At 45.1% G+C, this 26,509-nt stretch overlaps 1 protein-coding gene across 1 annotated transcript in view; it reads left to right on the top strand.

Annotated features, from left to right (window-relative positions):
• The first annotated feature begins 1,066 nt into the window (after nt 1-1,066).
• Nucleotides 1,067-26,509, top strand: part of SLC25A12 (solute carrier family 25 member 12) — a 486,415-nt gene continuing 460,972 nt past the window's right edge. Inside the window, exons 1-2 of the mRNA XM_086956111.1 lie at nt 1,067-1,142; nt 3,490-3,543. Coding sequence (XP_086812237.1) covers nt 1,131-1,142; nt 3,490-3,543 — 66 coding nt within the window. The 5' untranslated portion in view covers nt 1,067-1,130. The remainder of the gene's footprint in view (nt 1,143-3,489; nt 3,544-26,509) is intronic.

Genomic DNA, 26,509 nt, shown 5'->3' with positions numbered 1-26,509 from the left:
CTTCTTTTCTTAGGTTACGTCCACAGTTCGGTCTACAATGGTGTGAGAATTCTAAGCTCAGAACACTGCTTTTTGCGTCGCTAGAGGAACCTATAGCCGATTGTTTTTTCATTTTAGTAATCATTAATAAATACATACTACTTACTCTGCTTAATTAATTGCAGAGTATAGTAGAGAGTTATTTTTCTTCCATAGTCTGTGTGTTAGCCCTTGCTATAATGGAGTGACACTTTTTTTGCACTTATTCCGCGTTCTGGCTTTGAGAAAGGAAAGCTTAAGGGTCCATGATTGGTTGGCAAGAACTTTGCAAAAATGAAACAATCAGTGGTTCATTCGAAGTTATGCAGTTCAATTCGATCAACATCCCGCTGGCCACATGGCTTCAATTGTGCTTCTATTATAGCCTGAGCCGGGGGCAGGACTACAACAATAATTTGATGAGCTGGGTACTAGTGCGTCAGTGGCATTTTTATAATCTGTCATCTGCAGGCCCAGGGGAACATCATTGCATACAGATTACTTAAAGTAAGAAAAGACTAAAAAAGTATGTCAACAATTAGGAGCAGAAAATAGGAAAGTTTTGAAAATTAAATTGGGGATTTTCTCAATTCCCCATTCATTTGCTGTGGAGTGGGGGCAAGATGAATCACCAGAAAGCTAAAATGCACCCATTAATAGTTTAAAAAGAGTTGGCAGTCTCCCGCTTGAATCGTGTGCATTGTCATATATGAAACAATCACAGTGACAGCTGGTAAACCTGGAGCATCAGTCTGGGTTACATTAAAACCCTCACTCCACGGCGTGCTGACTCGTTTCCTGGCAAGGAAGGCAGTGGCAAAGAACACCTTCGACGCCTTCCCGCTGGAGCTTGTCAAGACAGGGTCCTGCACCAGTGAACCGTGTGTATTTATAGGCCGCTTGCCTGCCTTGACCCAATCCTGAGAGCAAGTTTGAGGCGGGGCGTTGGTGGCTTCCTCTGGAGGTGATACTTCCCGGTCTGGGCGGGGCCCGGCGGCTGCAGCAGCCAATCGAGAGCCCGCGGACGCTCACTGATTAGCATCGCGCGCGCGAGGCAGGCCGGGCGCGCGCACCCTTTAGCAGCAGCAGCAGCTCTGACATCAGCCCTCAGCATGGCGCTCAAGGTGACTCTGAACCCGCCGCCGCCGCTGCTTGCTATTGCATGGGAAACCCTGGCGTGTGCTTGTAACCGCTCGATACATAGTTATTGTTTAACCCGAGGGAGTGGGGCCTGGGGCGGCGCATCAGGGCACGGGCGGCGCTGCCCCATGCTGCAAAGGGCCTGGCTCTATCACTGGCCTGGGCACAGTGTGTGGGAATTCTGTGCCCCTGCTCTCATGCCCAAGACTCTTCAGCCTCCACCGTGGCAGCGGGAGGCATGGTCGGCGCTGCTGTCTCTGCGCCTCAGCCATGTATTGGCATGCAGTGAACATTGTATGGACTGTTCTAGGAACACACAGAGATCAGGGTCCGAGCGTCAGGCGCCCACCGCCTCTCGGGGCCGGTTTGCTGCTGACAGCTCAATCTCAGCAGGCACCGGGCGTGCGGTGCAGAGCGATTGCAATTTGGGGTGATCGTTTTTGGACCGTCGCCCTGGCTGCTCTGTGCAACAGGGCTCTGAAAGGTCCTTGTGCGTGCAACAGTGAGTCTGCTGCTTAGTGGCACTCCTGTCAGTGCCAAAAGTGCTGTTGCGTCTTCTCACTTTCTCCCCAGCGGGCACCCATCACTTTGGTGACGTAAGTGAGGGGTGCTCGGAAACTTTGGCTGCTTTAAAAATCACACTAATCGGTTAAAAAGAATCCACTTTTGGGTTGTGGAACTCTCTCCATTGTGAATCTCGTGGCCCATGGGACTTTTACTTGCTTAAACTGGTGATGAACAGGCTTCAGTGTCCTATAATGACAGAGATTGATGAGATATTGTGACGTAATGGAATCGAAAGTAGACTTACTGGCCAATATTGAAAGAGTGGTGTTCGAAAAATAAAGTAGAGCTAAAACCCTGTATCCCGCAAACGTAAACATCGATCGTCCTAAACAGTTGGTGATAGTTTAGACACAGTGTCATGTATATGAAATACTTTATCTTTTAAAGAAACTGATATATGTGCCACTGTGTCTTGCAAAGGTAAGTGCAGGTTCTATATTGTCCTACAAATATAGTAATAGATTGGAAATTGTCTCCCATAAAGATACTGATAGATGAACCAGCGTTCTGTAATGACCTCCATCCAGAAGGCAACTGTTAGTTTAAATATGGTGTGCATAAAAATAAAATTATATTTGAGCCTCTGCGGAATTAAGATCTGGCTAGAATAGACCATAAGTGCTACCACAAGTGCTAGAAAGATATTCTTGTGAGAGGTAGGGTACAATGTCCTAGAAAGATAACTATAGATAAGAAGCTGGCTGCTGTCAAGATACGGATTAGATACTGCCATAAAATGATTTCCATATCTTTATTGTCAAGGCCTTTAAATGTGGCAGTTTACTTGACACGCTTCTAGATAGGTTTTTTAATGGCCATGTAAAGATAGTGATGGATTAGAAAGTGCAGTTATAAAGCTGTTGATGGATCAGTCATTTGTTTTACACAAATCGTGTAGAGTACGAGAATTGTCTGAGCAGTGTGGCAAAGTAAAGATGTTGTCCAAAAAAAAAAAAACTAAAATGAACTATCCGTGTTGTTCTATGAAGGCAGGGAAGGCTTAGATAGACTGTCACTTGAACGTTGAAATAGCAGGCCTCACCTGTTTGACTACAAAGAAAGTGAGGGGGAGAACACATTATTTTACAAAGAGTGGCGTTTCAAGGCGCGTACCACAATGACAGTGATATGTAGGCCCTCTGCATTCTAAATATAGCACTACATTAGGCTGTTACTGATAATGTAGGCTTTGCCTTAGAAATACCACACAACAGTATATACTGCAATGTATAAAGGTATTGCCAGATTCAGTGTAGTAGAGTGATCATTAAAACGTGTCAAATAAGGACGGCAATACATTATATTCCAGGTAAAGGGATAGTTCAAATGCGTCATACCAGGCTGCCATATGTCATATGAAGCATGTAGCCTGAAGGTATCAATGGTATGAACATTGTTGAGAAAAGGCAGCCAGGTATCCGATGCTGGTTCATGAAGATAGTGCTGCGTGAGAGACGACGGTGCAAAGATTGCAATAGATGGGCCTTGTATGCACACAGCGACAGGTCAGTGCCCCCATGAAGACGTGCTGTTCCAGAAGCGATGACCGATTCAATGCTATACTATATATGGCCCGTGGTTAGCCTCATTGTTCTGTATAGATACCGGTGTGTAAGATGGCATGGCACTAAAGGACAGAGGGTACACGCTGTGTCTCAAAAAGATACAGATTGGAAAGGGTGTCACGCAAAACTGATGATAAACTGCTGCTATTGTCTCATGTGTTGACATAAGTGACGTGTTTCGTTTCTTTTCTTTTCCCAGGTGATGTCCACAAAGAGGGCCGACCCCAGTGAATTAAAAGACATCTTCTTACGGGTAGGTTGCTGGTCTGCGAGTGGTGTACACGTGCCCTTGAATTGGCAGAGCGGCCTGGCGCTGCTATCCGGTGACACTCCACGGAGGTGACATTGGCCGGCGCTCTGCGTCCTTCCCGGGGTCACCCGGTGACTGCACCGTTCGCGGGCCCCAGGGACTCTTCGTGAACACGAGTCCCATTCTGTGGTGCGAGTTTAACATTGTTTGGCTGACACGAGTGATTTGCGCGCAGTGCGCTTTTTTTCACGGTGCTTGTCGCGCTTAGAAAACGAAAGCTGGTGCTGCTATTCAAAGTGCCAGAGCACACCGCGTCCCCTTTAGGCTCCTCTCAGAGGCCTGATCTTTTTATTGCCGAGGAGAAGCAGCTGTCTGTCCCTTGAAGGAAGAGCCCACACCTGGCTAGGGCTGAGCTCACGTATTAGCATTTAAAATGTTTACGCACGAACAAGAGTTCAGTTCTGCCTGTGGGCGCTGTTCCTAACGCGCTGGGTGGTAGGCGTTTCGGCACCTCTGAGAGGGGCAGCCCGGAAGTAATTGTGGCTGTTGCTGCACCTCTGAGCGTTGTAGCCGGAAGTTTTAGAGAGTTTCCACTCAGGCTTCAATTTAACGCCTTACACCTGCCAATGGGAATGCTCCTCTTCTCACTAGGTAAGATCCCCTGATGTAATCTGCGTCATCGATAAATAAACGTAAATTTCATTCAGCTCTTTAAAGTCTGAGAAAGCTTAATTCTTCCAGGCTTGCACTTCGTATGTTCCTAGGGGTTGTCAGGTCTTTAGCTGTTCTGTTTCTTAACGCCAGGGAATCTACAACCCATCCTCCCTTCATACGACAGTGATTCATTCATTTATGTTTTTGTTGCATATATAACGTGTTAATGTTCTAAAGCAGCTGGTGAGATACACGTTAATAAAACTCTTAACTACATAACGCTGGGCCACTGTAGCCAGCCACATCCACCCTGGAAGGAGTGATGGATACGTTGTTGCTGGTATTTCAGCCATGGCAGCAAGGACAGATACTGTGTTGCAACTTTACAGTGCAACGATTTTGTACTTATCCACTTCAGCCCAATTTTAATAGAGCCACAATACACCAAGGGCCCGGCTCCTCGTAATATTCCGACCCATGGGAAAACTCAGTTTTATGCACAGGTCTAAATTACGGGTTTGAAGATATTTAATGTATCCGATAATCATCAGATGCATCAAGTAACTCAACCTTCTTTAAATGTCATCAGTTCTGAGCCAACAGGGGAAAACATAGGGTATTTACCGTATTATGCAGAATTTGGTGCATTAAGCACCAACATCTGCATGTTATTGCCCATTAACTCCTCATAGGTGTTATTTATCATATTCGAAAACAGGCCATATGTTCAGGGTGTTAAAAGGAAAAGGGAATGCTGATTGTTGTCTATGTGAGCCAGCTGCTTGCCCCTTTTTGGCGTGCCCTGGTGCAAGTCTCATGTAATTAAAACATTCATAAATAAAAATATGCATGTATGCACTAATATATCCATAGAGGGGTTTTAGGTTAGTCCTCTTCATACCTTTATCTCTTCAGCTGTCATTCACATTCAGTGGCGGTTGCTCCCAAATAGCATTAAGGGGCGAGGAGGTGGGTTAAAAAAAAAAGTAAAACACCTGCCAGGCGCCTGACTGGCTGGCCACCACCTCTCCTCGGCACTCTACGCCGGAACCACCGCCAAGATCCAGAAGAGACTCCAGCGCATCCAGAACGCCTCAGCCAGACTCATCCTCGACATCCCGCGACACTGCCACATCTCCGGACACCTTAGAGACCTGCACTGGCTCCCTGTCAACAAGAGAATCACCTTCCGCCTCCTTACCCACGCACACAAAGCTCTCCACGATCAAGGCCCGAGCTTCCTCAACAACCGCATCAACTTCTACGCTCCCAAACGCCACCTCCGTTCTGCCAGCCACGCCCTCGCCGCCGTCCCACGCATCCGCAGAGCCTCTGCAGGAGGAAGGTCCTTCTCCTACCTCGCCGCCAAGACCTGGAACTCCCTCCCGGCCGACCTGCGCCTGACCCAAGACCACCTCTCCTTCAGGAAGAAGCTCAAGACCTGGCTGTTCGAGCAGTAGCGGCACCCCCCCCCCCCCCAAGCGCCTCGAGACCCTACGGGTAGGTAGTGCGCTCTATAAATGTCTTTGATTGATTGATTGGTCCTCTGTGCCCTCTTCCTTCGTTCTGCGTAACAGGAAGCAGTAACAGGAAGCATCCGCCCAGGCCCCCTCCAGCGTTGTGATTGGTCTGAGCACCGTGGTTCGTTCGGTGCTCAGCCAGGGAATGGAAGCCTGGGGCATTTTCTCCACCCAGGCTGTAATGCAGCCTGGATGGAGAACATGCAAAGTGCACATAGGTGTTTGGCCGACCAATGAGGCCAAACATTCATGCTCACTTGGAGTGGGCCATACCACTGCTCCCCTGCCCTGCTCTGTGAGCAGAGCAGCCCTACCCCACCCACGAAGCTGCCGCAGCATGGAATAATACAATGATAATAACACGTTATCATTTAAAAACATTTTTTTTTTGCAGTGCTGAAGGCAGTGGGGCGACGCTCCTTCGCCTTAGAGGAGGAGCCACCCCTGTTCACATTTTACTTTTGTCCACCACAGCATCTCCTGTTAGTGCAGTCTAAAACAGAACCAACTACTAACAATGAAAATGGGGAGAGGATGGGGTGTAATGGCCAGAGTTGGCGATTCAGTGCTGGGGAACCAGATTTGAGTCTTTGAGTCGGCTCAACATCCTGTGATTTTGTGAAAATCACTCTCTCCGTGCCTACCATAAAAGATTGTGTCCTTATCTGGTGCTCATGAAAAGCACTGTTGTTGATGATTAAGTGCCGGTGCTGAGCACCAGAAACCACCGGCTCCAATTAAGCCCTGCACGACATACAGCAAAAGGCAATGGGTTAGCCTGCTTGAGACTGCTTGCTTGCTTTGTGAGGGACCTAATTTCTTCTCATCACGTGCTCATCCACCTAAAAAAAATGCACTTCAGTGCCATGGCTGTTGGGCAAATACTTTATTAATCAAGTAAATTTTTTCTTTCAATTCTCTATCCTTTTTTATTTTTAGCCATCTTTGTGTGTTCTCGAGTTATAGTAATCCTAATAACAAAGTGTGTTTTCTTTGCACCACATTTTCATACAATTTGCATTAAAAGCTAAAAGGGTGTATATACCTATTCTAGGTTAAACTGTCTGCTAGGACATACTAATACCGTTATTATTTGAATTGAAAATGTATTAATTTTTTAAAATACTTAAAGAATATTTTTTTTACTGCAAGAGTATGGTCTCCGTGTGTAGGTGTTTTCTTTCATAGGCTTACATTAAAAAATAATTTGAAAATGGCACCGGCCTGCTTGGGCCAGACCTATAGGATATGTCTATGTTATTAGTTTTGTCTGCATTTGAGCTGTAGTGTCATAAGACAAACATCGCATGCAACTTAGTTTATTCAATTTTTATTAAATCTCTTTCTGTCTTTTATGAAGAGTCTGGACCTAAAAGTAAACTATATCACAACTTTTGTAATGAACTGTGTCTCAACGTAAAGAACAAGCATTAGCATACCCAATAGGTCTCGCCTTTGGGACCTTATAAGTGTTTATCCATGCAACAGTTGATGTTGTTTCACCAAGAATATTGTGCTGCATAACTAAATACTTATAAGGTCCCAAAAGCTAGACCTAAAGGCTATGCCAATGCTTGTTTATTCTTGAAATTCTGAAACTTTTTACTCATGGATTTATAAACACATGTGTCCGAAACGGCATCAGTCTCGTTTAGTAATTGGATTCACTTTTCTATTATTAAATGTATGTTTCCTTCTCGGTTTACCCCGGTCTGTTCGGGTATAGCTGACCACTCTGTCTTGCTGAGAAGTATGCCTTGATTCATAGTTGAGTCTACATGGATGTCAAGTGGCCCCATGCCACAAAGGGCAGCCAAGTTTCCTAGAATACCTCACAAGTTCATTTATTTGCTTTGTCTTCTGGGACACATAATTCTGGTCAACGCTTTAAGCATGCAGAACTACAGGTACCTGAAAACATAGAACACTGCGAGGTTGGAGGGAGACAATATGCTTAACTACTCGAGTGGCCGAACTTGAAGCTGGAGAATTAGGTTCGAGTATGGCGGGAGGCTCGAGCATCCTGTGATTCTGTGCAAATCACTTGATCTCTCTGTGTCTAATTTTTTTTTTAATTGAATGTGTCCACATGTACTCTATCTGGTGCTCATCTAAAGCGGCTCAAGTTTGCGCTATATAAAACTGCACAAAAAAGGCAGCTACTCACGCATGTACTTAGGAAAAGCAAGTGTTCTGGAGCCTATGACATTGCAAGGCAGTTGCTCCGTTTTAGGCAGCATCTATCTTGTTTTTGGGAATCGCAGTTTGTCGTATCAGTGACTTCAATGGTCCCAGTATGCACAACACATTTTACTACAAAGCTAGGACTTTCTTTAAGCGGGTTCCCTTGCCAGCTCAGCTGTATACTGAGTTGGGTGTCAGTTGTGTGGTTGTTGCAAAAAGCTTAGGGTGGGGCACTGGGGAAAGGGTCACTTGGGAGTTCCTCTTTTGTGGTGGGGCAATGACCACACATCTGTGTGCAGTCACTGGAGACTGAGACAGAGACTACAGAGGTTTGTCGCTGTCTCAGCACATTGTGCAACTCCCTGTATAATGCTCGTCGTTCCAGGTATGCCTACTGCAACACGGGAGCGCGGGCTGACTGGGAGTCAGGTGACCGAGACCACTAACTGGGAGCAGAGACAGTGCACAGAGATGGATAACAAGCGCTGTTTACAGAAAACAGTGCTCGCCGCGGGCTCAAAGTGAACGCGTCGCGAAGGCTTTGAAATACAATACCGAACTGATGGCACACAGAGCACCCCTGTTCGTAACCACAAGAATAGACTGTGGGCGGATGCATGCAGACACCTTTGACCAATTGCGTGAGGTCTTTTTTTAGAAAGACAGAGGCAAAGACCAATGGAAAAAAAACACGCACAAGCATGTGGAAAGCCCAGAGTGATTCCAAGAAGTAGTTTTCCTAGTGTAGCGCATGCCCGCTGCACTAGGCTCGACCTAAAAACTAAGAACCACTGGCTGGATGGGATGAGGTTGGGCAAAAGTAATACTTTTAACTACCTAGGGATCTTATTTAATAAATTCCTCCCTGACTTACTAAACCCATGATAATTCTAAGAAATCAACATTTTCATAAAACTAATGATGCATTGTTTAGATTTGCACAGAAACTGCATCAAAATCTGTTAAAGAACTGATCACTAGAGCAAGTTCCTATCTGTGGGGTCATACGAGGCTGATATCGGGACCTAATCAAATTCAGACATCCTCTAGCTCACATAAAATAGCTTCATCTATAGATTATTGTACGCAGCAAGAAGCATTGCTTCTATTATTGGGCATGTGTGAGGCCTAATTTATATGAAGGATATGCTCAGCATAATCCCGCTGATTCTTTGGAAAAACTGTTGGACCACGCTGGAAGCGGGCTTGGTCAGAGCTTTTCTAGCAGACTGTTTATTGTTAGATAATGTGAAATATATTTTGTGGCTTGTCTGTGTTAAGAGAATGTTCTATCAATTAGGACTCCTAAAAAAGTATAATAACCCCGGGTCGATTGTTATGAGCTGTAAATACAAAATCAAACAGTGCTTTTTAGATCGCTGGAGGAAACAAGTGTCATCTCTGTCAAGCATTCTTGAAGATTCCACGATTTGCACAACCACAGAACTAGAACCCTGTTTATCACTTATAATGAACCCTGGTCAGCGTTTCCTCTTTAATTGCTTTAGGTCAAGCACAGTGCACTCACTTTATTACTGCACTTTCTTTTCAGGGGACCTTTTGTAGAACAACTCTCGACACTCATTTCTGGTCCCCATTATTCGTCCGACTAACATAAGATCACATAAGCTAGCTCTCATAAGTCTCCAGAAACTAGACACGCTTGACACCTGTTTTGCTTTTTAACATTTTTTAGATAGATCCATTATGATTGGGAAAAGATATGAATATGGACTGTGTATTTTATAAGGTTTTAGATTGACAATTTAAAATTCATTGTATTACCTACATTTTGCCTTGTATATGGTCTACATTTTTAATGTATATTTTATTGGAATGTGCTTTTAATGTTTCTATGTTCTTTTATGGCTGCTTTATAGCCGAATAAAGACTGACTGAATTTATTGTATGCAGCCTGAATATTCATTCTTCCCATGTCCATGAAAAAGGAGGAGCATACATTGAGGAATGCTAGGCATATCTTATAAATAGTACTTTTCATAGGGTGGACTTCTCTTATATTATAAAATAACAACAGTTATACATGGTAAATGGCTCCAGCCTGTAAAGGATAGAAGAAGCCTGAGATTAGAATATGCTACTAATAAGGAGGAGCAGAAAGGAACTTACCCCTCCCAGGACCCTTATGGGCACACTTTGTGTGTGGAACTTGGGGATTAGCATTGCAGCATAGCTCTATGTAGTTAGGACATCCTATTTCCAATGCTTGGGTTTTCTGTTAAACATCTATCTGTCAAACAGTATGTCAATCCCTTCAGACCGATGAAGGCAAACTCCCGGAATATATTATATTGTCAATTGAAAGGCCAGGTATGGGAATGCAGAATTATGATGACATGGAGATAAGTGGCAACCTTAGTAGGGGCGTTCACACGCCCCCACCTCAGGACCATTGCAGCTAGCATTAAAAAATGTAGCTACACCAAAATGGACATTTTGTGGCACAAATTTGTGTTTTTCGCAGCATTTTTGTATAATCTTATTTTATTGACTGACATTCATTTTTTGCTTAGTCCTGTTTTTTGAGTTAGGTTTAGAAGTAGCATCGAAAGTAATAGTTCTCAAGTGTTGATTTCTAGGCCTCCCTATATGGAGACTGTGAAGGAGAGGGAATGGGCCAATGAGCGCGCTCGTTTACTAATATGTCACAGTTGAGAGATATACACATGTGGTTTAGAAATGTGACACAGTAGCTACACAGAAGGAGAGTAGCAGAGTACAATGAAATCCAGCAACTTTACAGTGAATGTACAACATTTTTTAGGCTAATTGCACCAGTGAACAAGGATCAGCTTTAAAAATGCTACACATCACTCAAAATCTTTTCCATATCGGCCTGGGGAATGCAGATGCTTCTTTTGGCATATGTATAGGCATGCATATTTGTGAGGTTACCAGGTGATTCTATGTCATCAGGTACAGAACACCATTTTCCGGTCATTGCTGTTCATTTTAAAATATTAATGCAGTCTGGGAGTTGTAGTGTCAGTTTCATGGTTGCTTAGGTTATGTTTTAAAAGGTACTGGTTTAAACCGTAATCCTTGTTGCTTCCTAAATCAAGCATTGGCAAAGCCAAAAGTTCTTACCTTTGGCACCTGTTAGCTTTGCCAAACTATTTTAACTATGTTGTACAGCAACCCTGATGCTCTGAAGCATGGCTTATGCCAAATAAATAAAAGCCTATGACAGGGCCTCCGGCATAATTTTGTGTGTCTGGAAAGGGATGCATATCCTGTTTACAAGACAAACCCGTAAACCCATGGGAATCAGGGTATGTAACCATTTCAAAGAAACAACGGTCCTCATGGGTATCAGTCATTATCTTATTATAGTTCATCAGCAGTAATTACTGTTGTCAGTTAATGCAGGGACACAATAAAGTAAAACAACCACCGCTCTCTTATAGGAAAAGATCATCATAATTTATGAAAACAACATCCGACAATTAAAGTGCAATTTGTCATATGTGAACATAGACCATCTGACAATAATATACAACATAAAGAAAAGAGAAATATGGATTGTGTTTCAACAGCAAACAACCTAGTTTATTTGTAAGTCCTAAGCATTGTGTGCCCCTGCCTGCTACACAGTAATGTCTTTTCTTTTAAATGTATTAGTTGGTAATATGTCAATGACGTTTGACCTCTTCTGCTAGCTATAGGGTCTCATCAAGGCGTAGAGATGTTGGGACATTCTCTAGGTCAGCCAGACATTTTAAGAAATTGGGTTGTTGGAAGACTGGGGAGTGAGCCCGGGTCAAGCAGTAACCACTATCCTTGATAGGGTTAGGCACAAGCAAACCCAAAATGAACCTGCGCTCACCCCCTTGGTAGCTTGGCACAGAGCAATCAAGCTTAACTCAGAGGCACTGTGTGAAGTATTTGTGAAACACTTTAAACAGTAAAATCACACTTCAAAAGGAGCCCACAACAATTTTTGAAAAATAGAGTAATTTTTAATAAATAAAACACTACAAAATGAAAAAAATCCAATCAGTAAAACCAGAGTTATTACGTTTTTAGATAAAATAGCACCAAAAGCAGAAAGCAATAATGGCGGATATCTGGTAACTCCGGACAGGACAAAGTTACAGGCTCAAGCTGACCTCAATGGAGTACGGGCCGGATACAAGGGCCCAGTCAGGCCCGCTGAACACAGTACCTTAAATCCTGGTTAGGGAGTGTTGTGAGAATCCACATTGACCCTGCCCTTGGGGCTGTCCAGGGATTAGTTTAGAAAAGACTTATATGTACTAAAAAGGAAGGTTTATGCTTGGCAAAAGGTTTATTTTGCCAGGTCTAAACAGCAGTTTCAACTGCACACACACAGGCTCTGCAGTAGCAGGCCTGAGACGTGTTTAAAGGGCTACTTTAGTGGCTGGTACAATCAGTACTGCAGGCCCACTAGTAAGCATTTATTTTACAGGCCCTGGGTAAATACACTACCACTTTACTAGGGACTTGTAAGTGAATTGAAAATGCCTAGTGGGTATCAGCCAATATTATCATCTTTAGCACTCGTTAGCTGTAGTAAAGTGCTCAGAGTCTAAACACCAGCAAAAGGAGTTGATGAAAACTGGAGCGGGAAGGCATAACGTTGGGGGTAATACCACTTTAAAGCTGACAGGTCTAACATGTCCCCCCCCTGCTGAAAGTGGGGAGAACTACCCAACCCTTTGGGAATTGTCATTACTGAGGCAGAAAAACCTGCATAGAACATCAGCACTGACGTGGTCTGACCCAGGACGGTGTTCCACCAAAAAGTCCAATCCCTGTAGGGAGATTGACCATCTCAATAATTTGTGATTCCACCCCTCCTTTGCATTAGCCACCTGAGGGTAATTTGGTCTATCTGAACCCAAAAGTGAGCCCCAAACAGGTATGATATCAGTTTATTCCGTGCCCTAACCACAGCAAATGCTACTCTCTCAATTGCACTCCACCTCTGTTCCTGTGGAAGTAACCTCCTGCTAAAGAAGGCTCCTGCTAATGAAGGCTACTGGTTGGTCTAGACCCTTATTTAAGTGTGCGAAGGCTGCCCCTATGCCCGGCTCTGAAGCATCTGTCTGCACTATGAACTCCTTAAAAAGTTAGGAGCCTTGAGTATGGGTGCTGTACACATGGCCTCCTTGAGGGCATCAAATGCTTTTGGCAGTTCTCTGACCAAGATAGTGAAATACACTACACAGGGTCATCAAGAACATCCCAACCCCATATAGAGCACAGCCTTATGGGACACACGACAACAACCTCCTGACTCTGACCCTAGGTTGACATACAAGAGATAATATTATTAATATTATATCATCTTTGTGGCTTCATAATAATCATATAATCAACTTACTTGTTTTACATACATTGATAAGTTTACACCAACTTTGTGTGGACACACAACACATTATATATACTCTACATAGCAGTCAACCGGGTATAACTAAACACCATTCCAATATGGGCGCCCAACGCGCAGTACTAGCCTGAAGGGCTAATTCAGCACTGACTCCGCCCGATCACGTGGGGTTGCCATACTGCTCATAGCAATGGCCGCGCCGCTACTCACTACCTCCCGGACCCGGTGAAGAGGGTAGGTCGTGAGGAAGCGCACAGGGCAGCTAAACTTGAGTAATCCTTTGGCACTGAGTATATGTTTAGATTTTAGTTTTCAGCCACCGTCTGCTTTCAGCAGAATTTTGTTACTGTCAAAGCATTGACACCAGGGTCTGATTGGGATCAGAATTTGGCCTGGGCATTGACGAAAAAAGTGTCCCACATTCATGGGGCGTGGCCCACATTTAAGGCGCGTGGCCCACATTCAAGGGGCGTGCCCTTTCATGAAACACCATTTGCACAGACAAGGAATGAAAGTGGGAGGATACTGTTCTTGCGCAGGACAAAGGGCCAAGGTGACAATTGGCTACATGCTGAGCAACAAAAAAAACCAGAAAGGCCCCTTTCTGTTACAAAATTATTCGAGCCCTCCAGCGCAGGAGCACCTGAAAAGCAGCAAAGCCCCTGCTATTACTAACCTATTTAGCCCTCCCCAGACCTTCAGCTCAGGAGCACATGAACAGCAGAGGTAAGGCCCCTGCAATTAGTAAATTAATCAGCCCTCCCCAGCCCTACAGGCCTCAGGGCAATGTCCTGGCAGGGGAGCACAAAACACAGCTGCTGGGTCATCCACGGTAGCCAGGTAGCCAGGGGGAGGCTGAGGTGAAGATAGTGCGAGTTCCAAACATCACATGGCCCCCACAGCAAGACCCATTCTTCCTCACCCACTATGCCCTGAATGTGAAGGGCTGTGGGTGAGGTGTTAAAACTAACACTCTTTCTGGGCCTCCAGGGGGCCCGAGGTGAAAATAGCTCAAAGGCCTGAGCAACACCTGGCCCCCAGGGAGGCTGATTCTTGCAAACAATCACGCCTCCCCAGCCCAGCCTCAGCGTGATTGCTTGGCAGGGCAGGGGGTGAAGGAGAGGCCACAGCTGATAATCGCTGTATGGCCGCACAGCGAGGCTGCTTTCATTTCTCTGTCTCTGTCTACATGCCCTCTGTGGGACGTTTTTTTCCCCCCTTTCCTAGTCCACTCTCTGAGGGCACTGAGACACCAGCCCTTCGGCCGATGCCTGAATGCCCGCATTGCCAATCCGCCCCTGATTGACACACTGCCGGGGGAGAGATGTGAACCAAGCTCAAGCCGCTTCTGACACACCCGTCTGTGAGCTCCCGCTGCTGTCCGCCCTAAAGTAATCAGCGATACTGACTAACTTATAACTTCACCCCAGAAATCACCTTAATCTTACCAGATCGGAGCAGTTCTATAACCAGAGGTTCGCACTCAGTACGCCCTAGGCGGTACATAGACGCCGCTTTTTGATCCACCCGCTCGCACATGATGCCCCAATTAACCGTCCGTGTACACCACCTTTATAATTGCTGAGGCACCAGATACGAGCACTTGTGGCCTTTGCATTTTTCTACCGATGTATTCAAATCGATATATATATATCACTACAGCCAAGACACCGCTGCTAATGCAGCCTGAGAAAACTTTCCAGCCACTATGCGCATGCCGGTACCGGCGCCATTACCACTTGATTACATATGCGCAGCACACCGCCCGCTCCTGACTGAAATCATGAGTAACTTTGTCTTTGTCTTTGTCTAATCACTGACCCAAACCAAGCGTGCAGCATAGCTTAGTCATCTTTCATGCCTGAAATGTTGTTCCTTCTATCTCCCATTACAGGCAGATCCAGATTATCACAGATATATCCACATACTAGGGATTGAGCATCTGCTTTGGCTTAAATATATGGCCAATTATTTTTAAGTGCAGATAGTTTTTGTCTTTCTTTTCCCGATCCTGAAGAATCACGAGTTACTCAACACAACACAAGAAACATGTTGACCTTCACTTTTTAGTAACGGACACACTAATAGGAGACATTATATCCTGATTAGTGCCGTGCTCACTGTTTTTAACTAGGGTAGGAGACCCCCAGAATAAAATAATCGACGCTAGGTACTCCCAGCCCTATATCAATTCACCTACACATCTACACATTTCTGGCCCCACACCGCACCTCACTATACGGCTGTTGGATAAAAGATCTACGATAAAGTGCCCCTTTTTAGGTGAGCCCGTTGGGTATTGCACTGCCGACCCAACGAGAAGCAGCCCATAAGATGAAGCATGACACCTGAGAGGGTGTGTGAAGGCATTCAAATCCAACAAATGGATTCCCAACTCTAGAACTCACTAGGGTCAAATGGGTCCTAGCCTTTCATTTTGACTCCCTCTATTCCTTTCTTCTCTCCCCCTCTTTGAGGAACAGCATAACACCACTTGGTTGAGTTCTCTGACCAGATCACCTGTCTGGGCTGCTTTTTTAAAAATCAGCTCTGTTTAGGGAGCAGCAATGGAGCCATGTCCTTTAACAAACCTTCTGTAGTATCCTGTGGTGCCCAGAAAGGTCATCACTTCACTCCGTGTTTTAGGAGGTTGCCAGGCCTGGACATTCTAAATCTTGGCATGGAAGGGCTGCACCTTGCCCCCACCCACCATGTGGTCCAGGTAAACCACGGAACCCTGCCTTATATGGCACTTACTAGCCTTGATTGTAGGCCCGTCTGCTGCAGGGCATTGTGCACCTCCTGGAGGTGGTGCAGGTGTTCCTCCCAGCTGGATCTGTAGACCGCTATGTCGTCCAGGTAGGCAGCACAGAATGTCTCCTTCCAAGGTAGGACCCTGTTGACCAACCTCTGAAAGATGGCAGTGGCATTCTTCAACTCAAAGGGCAACACCCGAAACTGAAAGTGGCCCTCTGGGGTTGGGAATGTGAAACTCTCTTTTGCCTCCTCAGTCAGAGCAATTTGCCAGTAGCCTGATGTCAAATCAAAAGTACTGAGAAATTTAGCATTGGCCAGTCTGCTCATTAGCTTGGGGAATGGGGTGTGCATTAGTCTTCATGATGGAATCGAGATCCCGATAGTCCATGCAGAACCTATGTTCTGGGGTGGCGCCCAGTGGGGAAGCCTTGGGTACCAGCACCACAGGGCTAGATTAGGGACTGTTGGAGGTCTCAATCACCCCTAATGCCAGCATCTTGGAGACCTCCTCCTTCATACTGGCCCTCACCTTGTCTGACAACCTGTAAATGTTGTTCTTAACAGGTGGACTGTCTCCAGTATCTGTCATGAACGCACAGGTGTGTGAGTCCAGAGATGAGGGATAACAGAGAAACAAACTGTCCCAGTAACTGTCAACAGTCACTCTCCTATTCTCTTGTCACTGTAGGGGAGAGGTTGACACCCTCCACTGACTGATCATGTTTGAGGATGGACATGAGGTCAGTGGGAGGATCGCTCTCTTCTTTCACTCTCTCGTCTTTCACAAGCAGCATGCTCATTTTTTACTTCTCAAAGTGTGGTTCGAGGCAGTTCACGTGGAGTAGCCTTAAGAGATTTCTAGGTGTCCTGTCATCCACCAAGTAGGAGGACTCCCTTTTCTGCTCCTTCTCCTCATGTGGGCCTATCAAGTGTTCCTGGAGAGGTCTGGGTTCCACAGACTCCATAACCCACACATTCTGGTGAGGTTGGAACTCTATCAGAGTGGCCTTCTGGTCATTTCAGAGTTTCATAACTTCTTGACTACCTCAAGCTTGCTTTGAGCTTCTTCCAGATGTGGTGCATCTGGTTGTGGAGGGCCAGCATGAAGCTGACCACATCCTATGGGGGTTTCCTGGGAGCTTGCTCCCACCTCTCTTTTAAAAAGCTAGGAGGTCCCCTAACAGGGTGGCCATAGAGGAGTTCAAAGGGGCTAAACCTGACTCCCTTCTGTTTCACCTCCCTGTAGGCTAAGAGAAGGCATGAAAGAGGTTTTCCCACGTACGCCTTGTGTGCTCATGCTCTTCAAGGTCTTGTTGGACCTCTCCACAAGACCGTTGGTTTGAGGGTGATAGTGTGTGGAGAACTTATAAGTTGCTCCACACTCATCCCACATGGACTTCATGTACGCTGACATGAAGTCAGGGCCTCTGTCAGACACAAACTCTTTGGGGAATCCCACACAGGTACAAGTCCCCATTAGGGCCACAGGGATAGCAAGTGGTCCACCAAGACCAGGATGAACCTGTTGCCTAAAACTGTTTTGTGCTCCAAAGGCCCAATAATGTCAATGCCTACCCTCTCAAAAGGTGTGCCAACGACAGGTATTGGGGTCAGGGGAGCCTTGAGCTTTTTCTCTGACTTTCCACTGACATGGCAGGTAGGACAAAACCTATAGAATGCATCTGAGGCTGTCTTCATCAAGGTGGGCAACAAGCCTGACAAAGTCTGGTCTTGCCCCAGATATCTTGCCAGGGGTGCATCTTGAGCCAATCCCAGTTGAAAGGTCTTGAAACACTGGGGGACCACAGCACATGGGCTGCCCTAGATCCGGGAGTCTTAGGTTCATCATATAGAAGGTAATGCTCCCAATAGTTTGGACGATCTCCAGATGTGCCACCTGCTGCCTGGGCCTCCGCTTGCTGCCTCAAGACCTCTAGAGTAAGGCACATCTTCTGCACCTTGCAGAATTCCTGGTTGACTTGGAGGCATCCTGCTTAGGTGCCCCATCAATCTGGACTGCAGGAACTTCAGGGGTTAGTTTCCCAAGCCCCTTGCCCCCTACCATTCTTAGCAACTGTCTGGGCCATCATTTCAGGCTCCAGAAGCCCGTGACTCCCTTCCTGGGCAGCCATGGACTGTGTGGTCATACATACCAATTCAGACAATTCCAACATCTCCAAGTGTGACCTGAGCTCTATCCCCTTCAGATAGTGTGCTCCAGGTTGTTGCCCAACAGACAATCTACAGGCATGGCAGGGCTCACAGCTACCTTTAGAGAACCTGAGACCCCCCACCACCACTCAAAGGGAACCAAAGCCACCGGTAGATTACTCTGATTGTCGGCGACTATGACTTGGTGGAATGTGTTAGGGAGGACCTGCTCTGAGGACACCAGCTGACACTTCACAGTAATCATGCAGCCAGGCTTAACTCTGAGGTAATACTTCAGAAGGTAAAACAGTGAAAACACAGCCCAAAAAGGAGTCCTGAACAGCTTTATAAAAATAGAATAATTTTTAATAAACAAAAAACAAGACCAAAACTACAAAATTCCTTTCAGTAGAACCAGAGATAATGAATTTTAAAGGTTTTAGAGAAAATAATGCCAAAAAGCACATAGTGCCAACCGCGGATATGTGGTCTTGCTGAACCAGGACAAAGTCACTAGTACAGGCCCACTGCAATGGAGTACGGGCTGGCCACAGGGGCCCAATTTGGCCGGCTGAACATAATATCCTAAGTCCTGATTGGGGAGCTTTGCGAGGATCTGCGTTGAAGATGCACTGTGCAGCCGAAGCAATGCTTCGGTTCCGAGATGCGGTGAGGCTGCGGTGCGAGGTCCTGTTACATCGTCGTCCAGGATCCCATCAAATGGGCTTGCAATGCAAAGTTCGGCATTGGAGATGCGGCGATACAGTGCTTAATTTGTAACAAAATAAGTGCCAGGGCCCTCATCAGAATGCCACTTCAGCTTGCACCGCCCATTACCCCTGCATGCACCACCAGTGACAGTACCCACCACACATATACTAGACATCACACTCCTACAAGTGTGACTATTCAGACTATTTCAGTCTCCCAAACTATAAGAATAGCTTGAGAAGCAGATATTTGTCATTTTTAATGGCCACTTTATTAATAAATAACTATTGTTGTGCTCATCTCTAAATTAAACAGCCAGCACCACCGTGCCAGTGTTGATTAATATGTTCTGGTGTCTGGCACCGGACGCCATTGGCCCAAATTAAGCATGTATGATGCATCCATTCCGAGGAGCTGGGAGACTGTGATGCGGAGTCTGTTGTCGAGGCTGCTGTCAACGAGAGATGTGAGGGCCTGCGCCTTGGATGTGCCATGCCGTCGGGACGATGCATGGGTTCCAAGGATTGTGGAGATGATGCGGTTCTCTGCGACATGTCCAATCCAAGCAGCAGCGGTGATGTGTTGGTTCCGCTCGGGGATGCGCCACTCAGCAGAGGAGATGCATTGGTTCTGCTCGGGATAATCTGCTCAGCCGAGAAGATGCATCGGTTCCAGCCTACAATCAAGGGTCCAGGACTGGGGCAGCACCACTTGGCAAAGTAGACTTACAGATGGCAGTGACCAGGTGCTGGGGTAAGGATGTTGAAAGCCTGTTGTGTCTCTGAGACTTTAGTTCAGGACGACAGCCAACTAACCCTTGGAGTCACTCTGGGTTCTGGGTTCAAGAGATGCAGGTCCAGCCCTTCTCACTTAGGCAAGAGTGCTGCAGATCAGCACATCAGGGCAGCAGTTCCTTAAAAGCAGCAGAGTTGCTGTCCTACTTCAACACAGCAGTCCTTCTTTCTGGTAGAGGATTCACAGGTCCAGAAGTGTACTGAAGTGGTGATTACAGAGGTCCTCTTTTTATACCCTGGCGCCCTGCTTCTGTAATGTGGGAGAAGCTTCTAGACAGTGTATTTGAACTACATTGGATTTCCTACCTCCCCTGCCCTGGCTCGAAGCTGACTGAAGTGACAATGCGGAGTTGTTAGGCCCTCTGTGTGGGAACAGGACATAGATTATTCAAATGTAAGTGAGGCTGAGCCCAGCTCCTCCCTCCCACCCTGCGAGTGATATTCTATGAAGTTACACCCAAGCTCCCACTGTGTGTGACTAGGAGGACTACACAAAGCACAGCTGCCAACTACACTCAGTCATGTGACCCGCGCCAGTCTGCAGGCACCAAATGGCAAAGCCAGAAAATGGCAACTTTCAAAAAGTGGCATTTTTAGAATTCTAATTTAAAATCCGACTTCACCATAAGTTAGGGTTTTAAATTAGGATTTCAGAGACAACAAACATGAACCAGTTACCCTTTTCCATTTGGAAATTAAACATATAAAATGTAACACCAATGTTATCCCGTGGGAGAGATAAGCCTTGCTGTGGTGAAAAACTGTGAGAAGCTGGCCTGGTATATGATATACACTAATGTAAGTGGACACCTTGCCCCAGTCCAGACAACCCTTATGGTGATTCAAGAGTTCTTAGAGAACCTTAGAAAGCTCTGTAAGTGGTAGCTGTTGAGAGCAGCTTTCAGGCTAAGCCCAGAAGGAGTTTAAAGCAGCTTGTTTTTACCAGAATGCAATCTTATAGTATAGATTAAGTGAAAAAGAACCACACAAAGTATATGTAAAAATATGTATTTATTATATAATACTCTCTAACACATAGAAATATCTCCTACCTGGAAATATGCACAATGCACACAATACTTTAGCAAAGAAACACTGTAAATAGCACGAAATACACAGTGGTCCCATAGGGGGACCAAACAATATACTAAGAAAATGGTATAAGAACCACGACTCGGGTCAAGACAATGTCAAGAGGACGTGGAAGTGCTGTGGACCCAAGGAACTACTCAAGGTGAGTAGATCGGGACCCCACGGAGAGCGTTTGCAGTGTAGGAACACAACCGCATACTCCGTACAACTCTACGTGTAAGTCACAGTTGGATTATTATCAAAGATTAAGAACCCTTCCCAGTGGACCCTGAAGAAACCCTGTGGAAGATAGAAGGTTGAAAATCCACCCCACCTGTGGATACCCTAGTACCCACATACCTACACCAGGGAAGCCGGGTGCATACGTGTGAAGTGGCGTTGAAAACCCGGTATCGAACCCAATAGAGGACTTCAGGAAAGTGCCGCTGCTGGAAGAGGAGAAAGTGTCCAGTGGAATTTGAAGGTGGATTCTAGATAAGAAGTGCCTGCAAGTAGAGGGGACAGAGTCCGCCACTCAGGGGTGACCAGGAGACTTGGAAGACTAATGCCCTCCGATGTTGGGTGTTGCAGGAGAGTTGATGAGGACCTTGACTCTGCAGCTGTGAGGACCAAGCGACACTGAGGAAGACCAGGAGCCAGGCACGAGCTGTCCCACGAAGGATGTCGAGTGCTGAGGGATCGGTGTCTGGTGGGAGTACCAACATGCCTTGACAAATGCAACCCACGGAGGGACTGAAGAAGGAGCAACGTCGGGGACAGCAAGGTCCAAGAGACTCACCACAAGCAGGGGAGTCAGGGCAGGCCCGAGCAAACAGGGGAGCCCAGGAGAACCAAAGGTGACCCTCAAATGGACCCCCAGGCTCGGGGCACTGGAGTTGCAAGAGTTCCTCAAGCAGCTCACCAAAAGATGCAGGCCACAATGCACGCAATGTGGTATGGCTGAAGATTCTGGTCACAGGAGATGCTCGAGGTTGGGTCTACTTGGAGCCTGAAGATCTTCTTGGAAAGAGCCAATTGGCCTTTGCAACTGCAAGTTGGACGCGGTGCCCAGGGGTTCGGTTATTGCAACGCCCACAGGGGATACTGGCCTCAAACTTGGTGAGAGGGTGGGGCAGGCCTCTGGTGCTGTGGAAAACCACCACCTGTGTTGCAGAGCCCACGGAGTCGGGAGGATTTCCTGACTGGTTGACTTAGTTGTGGTGCCTGCAAATACAGGTGAGTGACTCTTTCGCTCCAAGGGAGATTTCTTCAAGTGTCTTGGATGCCTCACAGGCCTTGGAAGGGTCTTGAATGATGCACAGGCACAGATGATGCAGCAGACTGGAAGGGAGACTACGTCATGCCCAAATGAAGACCAGCGAAGTCCAGAGTGCCCTGACGGTAGAAGAGCAGTGGGGTCTGATTTGAATCCCATGACAAATCTAGGGACCTACACCCAATTAAGCCCTTAAGTATACTAGGGAAAGGGTTGGGAAGATTCAGGGGACCCTTTTGAGTCTTATAAAGCACATGGCTACCCAATCACGGGCTTCCCAGCGGTGACAGGAGGTTTTGGTTGCAGGCCTGAGACATGCTTAAAGGGCTGCTTAGATGGGTGGCACAATCAGTGCTGCAGGCTCACTGGTAGCATTTAATTTACTGGTTCTGCGTACCACTTTACTATGGACTTATAAGTAAATTAAATATGCCAATTGGGTATAGCCAATATTACCATGTTTAGAGGAGACAGCACATTAACTTTAGCTCTGGCTAGCAGTGGTAAATTGCTCAGAGTCCTTTGCCAGCAAAAACAAGTTCAGAAAAAATGGAGGAGAAAGGCAAAAGAGTTGGGAGGAAGACCACCTTAAGGCTGACTGGTCTACCAGACACTAAGTAGTCGATCCCTAGCTAATGGTAGAACTTGTAACAGATATTGCACCCAGTGTAAACAAATCAAAAAATAAAGCGCACTCACTGAGGGGGAAAAAAACCCTGGCAATCTGGATAAAGGAGCACTGCACAGCTAGTGCTTCCGAGTGGGGTGGCCATACAATTCTAACTCCCTAGGCAAACCGGCATCTTTATCAGGTTGTAGACTTGAAAATGGTAACAAGTGCACTTTCACACTATGAATGGAAGCTAAGGTCACATAGTCGGGCGGGCTCCAAGTGAACTACAATCATCCACGTCAAAAACAGAATATTAAAAAGTGAACAAATGTCCAGTATTTGTGTGTGGGAAAAGTAGCAACTCTGTTGGCGGTCCTGTCATGCCTCTGTCAGGGGAATGTTTCACAGCAGAGATTGCTCTGCATGGCAAAAGAATAAAAAGTACACATACTCATCATAGCATTTGTTTTTTTCCCCTTTCTTGTATCTTTGATTTCTTTTGCGTAAAAATGCTCTGAGCCAAAAGACAAATAGCATTTACAAGAAACAAGACAAAAAAACAAACACCAAGGGGAGACAGTTTCTTTGTAATCATCGCAGGCCTTTGGCAATTTCGTGCTTAATTAATGATTCGCAAAATCACTAAAAACTGGAGGGTCTGGTTAACTGAGAGTTAGAAAGCTGATGGGGCAAGGGACCACTCATGGGCTAGCATGGGGCGGATTTAACAGTACAAATTATGATCTGCTCACCTCTACTTGCCACCTCAAGTCCAGTACTAGAACATACACACAACACAGCTCTGCCAGAGCATGTTTCAGCCCCGACTTACCTCACCCTCCTCTATTGTACTACCGAAGCGATATGTAGCTTTGCTAGCGTTCCGCAGTCCGTATATGCACCAGTCCCTGTAGAGATTTAATGGAATTTATCCACATTTCTACAAGTGCACCTGAATCTAGTCTTGCAACCTTAGGTATTCTCTTGCATTGCCACCTGATTCCTTCCTTCCTGAACAACATGTTTACTACTGGGCCTGCTTCTTGACTACATACTCCCCTCCCCAGGCACAACTTGTGCTGGGGATGCCCACCTTAACTTCCTATGAGACAGAACAGTAGTTCCTGGAATTCTATTTTTAGTGAGCAATCATTTTAAAGACCACTAATCTCATATACAGTTAATGCCAACTTTCTCAATACAAAGAGACCTCAAGACAGAAAACGCGTTGTTGTTCATGTAGAATGATTTGTACGTTACATGTAACTCGGTACAAATGACACCTTAAGAACAAAATGGAAAAAAAGTTAGTGAATATGCAAGAAACTTTCTCAAATGATTCACACAGCATACTAGACATAAAGTGTGGAACAATGGCCATTGGGCCAAGGAACATGTATCTTGAATTGTTTCAAAAATATTTAGCAATCACAAAACAGAATAGATAATACATCAAATGTGTTAATGTGGTAATAATCAATGGTGTTTTGACCCCTTGTAATAGGTGAGTAATCATCAGGACTGGGAATCTGAGAGGAAGCACGAGAAATGAGCTGGAAAAAAACAGAAAACAGTAGAAACAATGAGGAGGGAAATCTAGAGAGTTGCTGCAATGAGTCGAGAAGCAGGGCACTTACTCAGAGAGAGGGCTGTAGATCCCCAATTCTTAAGGAGAAAAAGCCACGCTAGTTTCCCTTACTGGATTATTGTCGTTTTGGTGCCATTTAATTTATTAAAATTTAATATAGTTTTCTAAATTGGTTTGGAATTTGCCTTGTGTTCTGAATTTAACGTGTTTTGGTAATGCATACATAGTTTACACATTGCCTCTGTGTTAGGCCTATCTGCTCTGTGCCATAACTACCAGGGAGTTGAGCTCCAGTTGATTTAGGGACTTTAGTTGTTTACTCTGACGAGAACTGTGTCTATTGCTGAAGAAGGTTCATCACCACACTTCTCTAATATTCCTAGTTTCTTACAAGAGCGCTTGATATACTTCTGCAGGCTCCCTGTTGTACTTTAGGTATACCACAAACAGCTGAAGCTTAAAACTTGTAGATGATTGGTACCCTTTCACTGAGCAACTACAAAGGAATTTCTATGTCTAGGTGCAAGATATATTTTATTAGTAAAACTTAGTGCTCCCAAACTTTAACAAACTTATACGTTTTAGATTCATGAAATATATATTATTTGAGTGTTGAGAAATCAGAAACAAAATACAAGAACAAACGGAGAGAAGGATTGAGGTGCAGGATTACATTGTTATGACTCCCTTGTTAGTCACCTTTGATACATTTGTACCTAATTCATAAGCTTGACCACTTCTCAGATTGAAGAAGACTACATGTACCAGAGGCATGTCAGCAGACAGCCTCTAGAGAGGGATTTCCTAAATCGCCGAAGATCTATGATAACCTCGGTAGTTACGTTACTTATACTCATACAAGAATGCGTAACCTATTATATAAATACATAGAAATATTTCAGTTGTAAAATGTGACCCTTGTGTTGTAACATATTTTTGCCTAGGTAATGCTCCTTTATTTTCTTGTTCTGTAACTGAAGAATGCCTCCTCTCGCTTTGTGGCTCATTTGTTAACTCCAATATCAGAGCAAGCACAACATTTTGAAAGAGTGTCATTTTGTATGAAACTGTGACTCTGCGTCCTGTAGGTCTTCTAAGTAAAATAAAAATGTTTTATAAATTGGAAAATCATTTCTGAATCACACAGTATCTGACAAATCATGTTCCAAGTGTCTAGCTTTTGTAGGAAATGTCTATAGTCTTGTCATTCAGGTTATAATTGAAATACATCATCTCACTTTTGTAGCACACATCTAAACTTTGACTGTAAAGAGCCAAAAATGCTGCTGTGCTGGCCCATTGGGCTACACTTAATTCTGTTGGAGTCTCCTCTGGTTACTAACAGAAGGCATCTCATTTTAAGAGCTTTTGTACTCCCCACCAATGTATGATCCCTACTTGATCCCTAATTGGTAACTTTACCCTCTATGCCACATTAGAGGAGGCCATATTGGAAGGCACAAACTGTTAACAACACTAAATACAAATACCAAATACAAAGGGCAATCAGTGGTCTGTAATATTGGGCAGTAACATGATCACACCAAATTTTGTTCCAGATGTGGTATGCTTTGTAATGGTCAAATGCGCTCTGATTCGGTGTTTGCAACCTTTAAAATGCTTTTTTGTCTATGTAGTAATGCAATTTTAGGTATCAGAAAAAGATTTTTCAACTCTTAAAATCCGTATCTAGAAGGAAGATGTTTTAGGACTTCTTTCCAAATACTTAATACATATCTTACATATCAATGTTTTGTCACCACAATCCTTTCGCAACATATAAAAAATTTACAGACACCTCAGAGTAGCTGGCAACAGATTCACAAATGTGGAAGGGTTCATTTGGGACCTCTTCCCCTTTGTCCATGTTAAAAAAAGTTTGTTGACGACTATGCAGTGGTCAGAGAGATGACTGTCAACTTTTAAACACATTTTAAAACAAACTTTTTAAAAATGTCATGTTATTTTTTTATACACAGCCCCATTTCCTTTAAGGAAAATTAACTGCATTTAAAAAAAATGTTTTATTTTATTGCAACTATATTACAGAACTGGTGGACTGCTAACCCTTGCAGGACACCCTCCTTGTCATTGAGGACAGTTGGATTGAATCACAATTTGCAGTCTACCCAATGAATATTAATTAGGTAGGACAGGTTGTGACTAAATCAAGTCCTGTTTTTTATGAACTGAATTAATGGTATATAGGCTGGTATGTGGAGCCAGTAAAGGGAACAGCTGGCTTTTAGATGATTGCCTTAGCACCATCTTTTTGT

This window comes from Lissotriton vulgaris, chromosome 2_1, assembly GCF_964263255.1.
Source record: "Lissotriton vulgaris chromosome 2_1, aLisVul1.2, whole genome shotgun sequence".
NCBI lineage: Eukaryota > Metazoa > Chordata > Amphibia > Caudata > Salamandridae > Lissotriton > Lissotriton vulgaris.
Note: the sequence above shows the minus strand (reverse complement) of the source record. Positions and strands in the feature narration are given on the sequence as shown.